Source organism: Centruroides sculpturatus, unplaced genomic scaffold, assembly GCF_000671375.1.
Source record: "Centruroides sculpturatus isolate CEXI.00-Female unplaced genomic scaffold, Cexi_2.0 scaffold119, whole genome shotgun sequence".
NCBI lineage: Eukaryota > Metazoa > Arthropoda > Arachnida > Scorpiones > Buthidae > Centruroides > Centruroides sculpturatus.
In genome coordinates, this window is record NW_019384338.1 from 792054 (window position 1) to 798976 (window position 6923).

General features: G+C 30.3%; 2 protein-coding genes across 2 annotated transcripts in view; one reads left to right on the top strand and one right to left on the bottom strand.

Moving 5' to 3' along the window:
• The window catches only part of LOC111632753 (GPALPP motifs-containing protein 1-like), a 29561-nt gene extending 26679 nt beyond the window's left edge, over positions 1-2882 (top strand). The window contains exon 5 of the mRNA XM_023377281.1: positions 2604-2882. Within this exon, the coding sequence (XP_023233049.1) occupies positions 2604-2759 (156 nt within the window). The 3' untranslated portion in view covers positions 2760-2882. The remainder of the gene's footprint in view (positions 1-2603) is intronic.
• An 88-nt stretch (positions 2883-2970) lies between these two features.
• LOC111632747 (ocellar opsin-like) lies at positions 2971-4624 on the bottom strand. Its single transcript, XM_023377268.1, has 4 exons — positions 4473-4624; positions 3815-4407; positions 3493-3754; positions 2971-3414 (listed from the first exon to the last, which is right to left on the bottom strand). Exons 2-4 carry the CDS (start codon positions 4396-4398, stop codon positions 3109-3111), a joined length of 1152 nt encoding a protein of 383 aa, XP_023233036.1. The 5' UTR covers positions 4399-4407; positions 4473-4624; the 3' UTR covers positions 2971-3108.
• Positions 4625-6923: the final 2299 nt, after the last annotated feature.

A 6923-nucleotide genomic window follows, 5' to 3' on the forward strand; every position in this document is an offset into this window, starting at 1 on the left:
TCGAATATTGGTTCGATTATAGAACGATTGTAAACGTTCCAGAAAATTGATCAAATTGAAAATAGTTCGTTTGACTGGACGTAAAAATTCTCTAATTAGTCTGGAAACGGGGACCTAATTCTTGCATTGTGTGAAAACGGGTAAGATTGGCTATAATGTAATTATCTTAATCTTCACTATCGTTACTTTTTGCCCAGCGAAGCGGGTCCTTGCAGCTAGATTCTAGATTACTTAGAAAAATAGTCTTTTATATATATATAAAAAACTATACTATTACATACAAATAAAAACCCAGCGAAGCGGGATCTTGCAGCTAGTTTCATATAAATGAGAAATTGTCGTTACCACATTCTGATCAATTGATGCATTCAGTATGAGTGCTAAGATTATGAAGTTTTACAAGACTCGTTCAATATTTCCAGGATGTAAAATTTCCATTTTAATTTTAGTTTTGACAAATTTATTTTGTACATCTGACACTAAAAATTTATTTTAAAAACTTTTAGTGGCTATTTTACCTTGTATTTTATCATGATTAACCATATTCTTGTAAAAATTGAAAAATTTAGGTAATGTAAATTGTGTTATGTGGATAATACTAATGCAATCTGCTCTTGATGTATGCAAATCTTTTAAAGCTTTTAAATTAGTTTGATACTTTAATTAAGTAATAAAGATATGAATTAGAAGGACTACTAATATTTTATTTTAGCAGTCCTAATATATACCTAACCTAATAGTTACAGTAATATTCTGTAACTATTAGGGGCAGTCAAATGAAAACGACACAGATGGGAAAAAAGTAAGTAAACTGTTTATTACTTCAAAAGTAATTGCCATAACTGTTGATACATTTATCCCACTGTGAGACAAGACTGTCAATGCCTTCATAGAAAAATGTTTGCGGTTGCTACAGAACCATGATTTTACCCAGGCGTGTACCTTTTTATCCAAAGCAAATTGACGGCCACGAATATCTTTCTTCGGGGCTCCAAAAATATGGAAATCGCATGGGGAGAAATCAGACTGTATGGAGGATGCAGAAGTTCCCAGTGAAACTTCTGCAGCATAGTCAAAACAACCTTGGTAATGTGGGTGGGCATTATCCTGCAACAGAATGATGCTGTCTGTCAATATTCCTGGGTGTTTGGATTTGATGGCACGCTTCAATTTTTGCAAAGCTTCTATGTACCACTGTGCATTAAGTGTGGCGCCATGTTCCAGAAAGTCAACAAGCAGTGGACCTCCATAGTGATGTTGGACGCACACATGACACCAACCTCACTTCGAGCATGTCTAACAGACAAATGGCACAGTGGTGAACGTTTACGCTGTTCCTTCCTGATTCCCAATAGAGGGCAGTTCTATATACACACCTACCTTCATTACCAACTTCCGTGCCACACTTGTTATATAGTCTGTCTCGTTTTCATTTGACTGTCTCTAATATATATTCTTTATTTAGTTATCAAATTTTGATCATTATTATAAAAATATTCATGCACAGATGTGTTTCTTAAATTTGTTAACACACATGGATATTATAACAATTGCAATTTAATTAAATTAGAAATTATTTTTAATTGATCAGTGGTATTTTTTTCATGTTAAGAGCTAAGTCAAAAAGTTTCTATTATTCTCGCAGTATGTCAAAAAATATATTTTATTTTCTACTATTTTCTGATTGATGTAAATAAAACCTTGAAAATCGTAACTAGGCTTATAATTAATTAACGTAAAGTAAATCTGTTAAGAAATACAAGTATCTGCAATAACATATGTAACAATTAAGAAATATTTTAGTATTTTGAAAAGAGGGCTTAATCCTATTTTAAATATTGGTATTTATTTATTTATTTTTAATTTGTATGAAAACAAACTGTTTAAATAAATTTATTATGAGCTATTGATATAAATTTCTTTATTAAGTTCGTTTGTTAAAACAAAATTTCACATAAAATTTATTGGATAAAATTTCTTTTTTAAATAAAACAAAAATTCATCGTCATTAGTAATTTATAATAATAATTGCAAATAGGGAAACATTTGTAGTTAAGATTTTTCATACTTCTCTGTTCCAAGGTCAAGAATATTTCCTTATCACCCAATTAATTGTACTGATTCTAAATACAGCAAACCTGTCTAAAACAGACTCTCTACAAAAAAATAAATCAGCCTAAACAGAAAATAAAACGGAGCAATTTATATGAAATGTACTATTATAAATTAGAACCTGTCTAATGCAGAAAGGAAGACTTTTTAGTTATTAATTGCATAATATAACTAACTCCTGTAGAACAGAAGTCTTTGCCAGTACAGGGCTTTCCGTTTTAGATACATTTTACTTATTTCAAAAAATAAAAAGAAAGTTTTCAAATTTAAATTCGTAAGTTAACTGTAGGTCTACATGTTCAAACGTTATTAATACAGATATTTTATCAATACTAGCTGAATGATTTGATCAGTTGGCAAAACCTACAACAGTGAATGTTGAGCTGTCTGTGAGACCTGCTAATTAAAGGGTTATTTAAATTATTAGTAAGTTAAATATTAAATTATCAATATTTATATTATTTAATCATGTTTAAATATGATCTTTTCAGGAAATGGAAAAATCGAAACCAGAAGAACGACGACCATTTGATCGAGATGTTGATTTAACAATTAATCGCATAGATCCTTCTCAAAGGAAAAAACTTATCGATAATGCAAAATATTTAGATTCTCGCTTTTCTCACGGATCATCACATTATCTTTGAATGTCACAAATTGTTTTTCATTGTAAAATATTTAATAAGTCCTTTATTTTCCATTATATGTAAGATATTTTAATAAATTATAATTGGTAATTTTTATCTAATCGAAATTTTTATTTGAAATTCGTTAATTATTACTAGAACATAACAATAACTAAGAGAACTAAGAGATTTTTTAAATGAAATTTATGTATAAAATTTATGTAGCAATAATTACAAAACTATTTTGGTTGCATGCTTCTAAATTTTATTCTGAAAAATAATTTTCTATTTTTTGTTACATATGTTAAATGTTTTATTGCTATGACATTTTGTTCACAATTAATATCTAAGAAGAACGAAGTTGTTGATATTAAGCTTCTGGATTTTTTGGTTTATCGTCAACTACTGTAGTTGCAGAAGCTTCTGATTTTGTATCACTGGTGTCTTCGCCCGCGCATGCTAGAGATGGATATTTTGCATAAAGAGCTGCTCGATACTTGGGATGACTGATGCCATAAACGATAGGATTGTAACATGCATTAGCTTTAGCAAAAACCGAACCCCAGATGGTTGCAAGAGGAGTCAGACGATCCCCCTTCGTAAAGATTCCCGACCAAGCGATAGTTATATAGGGTGTCCAAGCCATGAACCACAAACCAACAGTCATCATAGCAATCTGTATAAAATGGATCAAATTAATACGATGGTTAAGTAATTAAATACATTATCTCATTTATATAGGCTAACAACAAACCTTGGCCAATCGGCATTCTGCACTTTGCTTTTGTTGATCAGTATTGGCTCGAAGAGAAGCGACGTTCATTTTCTTAGCTTGTTCTCGTAAAGTTTTTTCGTGTTGTGCTACCGCCCTCACGATGAAAAAGTAGCTGTAGATCATAGTTATTAACGGCGTCATATATACCGCGCATCCGTAAATGATAACATAGGACATGTATACAATTTCCTTTGTGAGATAGTCCACAGTGCAACTTGTCATATTACCTTCAGGAACGTACCTATTTACGAATTAAATTTCAATTTATATATCTAAATAATTACGATAAATAAAATCTTACCTATTCCAACCAAACATTGGCGCAATCGTCCAACCGATAGACCAGATCCACACAAACAAAATCTCTACGACGGCTTTCTTGTGAGTAAGAGGAGTAGCTGACATTCCTCGAACAATAACATTGTATCGGTCGAGAGTAATCATCACCATTGTCCAAATGGACACGCAACCAAAAAGCGATCCGGCCATTCCATATATTTCGCACATAAAAGGTCCCAAAATCCAAGTTTCCGCAAAGCAATTAGCAGCCATTGTGGGCATCATGAATGCCATCATAGAGAAATCTGAAAATGCTAGATTAACAATTAATAAATTTGTCGGCGTTCTTAATGATTTCGTAGTCATCATTAAATATATAACCATTCCGTTTCCTATAACGCTTATTATCCCTAGAGCAATCATAGCTATTCCTAAAAGGCTGTGCCAAAGTGGATTCATTGGTGGAAAACGATACCAATGTTCGTGTATCATATACAACATGTCTGTAGGTACCATATCGACAACGGTGGCATTGCGTTGATATGGAGAAGACAGTGCTCCGTAGGTGGCATGCGAAAGTGGGCTATTGATTGGAGCCGATAACATTTTGGAAGTCTGAAAATTATTTTTAAAAAGTTAAAATTTTATTCTTATAAGTTTGAAAATATTAAATTACTTACTCTGTTATAACGATCTTATCTGATGGATATCAGAAATATTTCGAGTGGAGGTATCTCCCGCTATCATATAGCGCTGTGGATATACACACACTCAAAAATCTCAGCAGCCAGATAATCGCGCAGCTCTGCTAAGTAGTCGCTATATGTAAGGAATGATATTATGAATAAGCCTCTATATATACCTGACAATTCAACAAATTATTAATGCACTTTGGGCGTTATCTCGTAAATAGCACGTGTCGGGTTTCTGATGATGATCGAAAGAAATCTTGCAAGTTAAGGTGTTTATCCTATTTTTATTACACTAACGAAACGAGATTATGCCGTTGCCTTCCAGTAAAGTTTGATATAATTTCCGAATAAATTTATAATATATTTAACTTAACTTTTTGAAAATTAACCCTTTCGTAAAGAGAGAACGTTTATGAATAAATCTTAAATTAAACGACTCAATTTTACATGAAATAAGAAATATATAAAGTAAATAAATTATAACTAAAGTGAGAATTTTCTTAAGTTATGAACAAAATTGTTTTATGAATGTAAATTTTTATTAAAAAAATCAGATATAATACAGTCGAACCTCCACAAATGGCCACCTCTAAATGGCGGCCAGTTTTTTAGGAACGTTAAACAAAAATGTATACAAAATAATCCGAGAACAACGGCCATTTTTACATTCCATTCAGTGGCCATCGTTCACAGGTTTCTCTGTAGTTGAATTTCCAAAGTTTTGATTGCTCAAATATAAAGAATTTAAATATTTTAATTAATTTTTTTCTATTTATAATATAAATCTGTTACTAAACTTCGAAAGGAAGAAAATAAATTTAAATATTTAAAATAAATTTTAAAAGTTTAAGATATTTTTCTCATTTAGGAAATTTTGTAATTTATAAAATTCAACGAAAAACTTCCTCTACACAATTCTGCTGTAGGAAATCTTACAAAAGAACAATCTTGTTAAGAAGTTTTACCTTCTAATGAATTATTAAGTGTTCATATTGGTTCTGTATATTGAATATATTTTCTATATAATTGTTTAATACTTAAAATATATTAATTTAATTCATCAAATTTGTTATCACAAATTAGTAATTGAAGTTAAAGTAATTATTGACGTAATTCTTACGAATATTCACAAATATTTTAGATATTCTATTGCAAAATGTAAAGAAACTAGCATTATTCTATGTCGCCGAACAATCGAAAATAGCAACAAGATGTAACCGGATAGTTCTTAAAACTATTTTGGTTATCTTCCTTCACTCAGAACAGAATAAACCTTTTGTTTCATTCTTATTTTAACTAATTTCAAAACAATATATATATATATTGTGTTAAAGAGCAATAAGAATAAGAATTGTAAATTGTACATCTTACTGAAAAAAAAAAAAAATTATTAATTTCATCGAGTTCCAGACACAATTACAGTGAAATAACACCATTTTGTATAGTTTATCCACAAAAAGTTTTCTTTATCATTATTTCTACGCAAGTGTACTTGTTAAATAATAGTATTAATAGTTATTCAAGTGTTACAAAACTTAGGGACCGTCTATTAGGCTAATTATATGTACAGTTTAAGGAAGAAGGAACACGAAAAATACACCGCTATGTACGGTGGGATGGAGGAGTTCGCAGTATTGTCTGCGACCTCCAACAGTATTTAGTGGTAATAATGGCGTACAAATTTGTTCTTTATTAGGTATTTGAATAAACTTATGAGTAAATATTTGCAGAACTTTTAAAGTCATTTCTTCAAGTAGGTTCGGAAACTATTGTACAGGTAATTAAAGAGGAGAGGATTTTCCTAGTGTACAGCTTTGTATACAAATGGCTCAGAAACTCTAGGCTATACATAGTTAATGGACGGCACCTTATTTTGTATTTTTTGTGGGATATTTTAGAATCCAGAACGAAACGCTTAAAATAATCTCGAGAGTAAATTAATAGTGATTTTAGGAGTCTTTCAGACGAGAGGAAATTGTTGTAAATCTTTTTGCAATTTTTAAACAACGATTCAATTTTTTACAAAATATATAAAGTGGGCTAAATGAAGAATATTTAATATAAATAATTCACAAATAAACTCAATTAATTAATACATTGATTATCTCACATAATTAATCATTAGACTGTAAGATAAGCCAGCGGTAAATCAGCGATCATTTTAAAACTACACGCGAATAAATATTTAAACCGAAATTTGTTTATTGTTGTAACAAAAGTAAATTCTAACTACGTAATTCGTTCATTTATACGCGAGATATTTTGCAATGATTCATATAAAACTACTCAAGCGGCAAAGTTAAAAGCTGACGTTTACATTCCGAAGCGCGTGTACGATACATAAATATCACCGCTTATAATATTTGAAATACACGTAAAGTCTAATATATTAATATTCTAATTTATATTTAAAATATATTTTTAATAAATTAATAAATA

Bases quoted from the DNA above. Each gene is read 5' to 3' on its own strand.
- LOC111632747 (XM_023377268.1), bottom strand. From the start codon at position 4,398: ATGTTATCGGCTCCAATCAATAGCCCACTTTCGCATGCCACCTACGGA. The intron at 3,755-3,814 runs GTAAGATTTTAT...ATTCGTAAATAG, and splicing joins CCAATGTTTGGTTGGAATAG to GTACGTTCCTGAAGGTAATA. The intron at 3,415-3,492 runs GTTTGTTGTTAG...CATTTTATACAG, and splicing joins CAGAATGCCGATTGGCCAAG to ATTGCTATGATGACTGTTGG.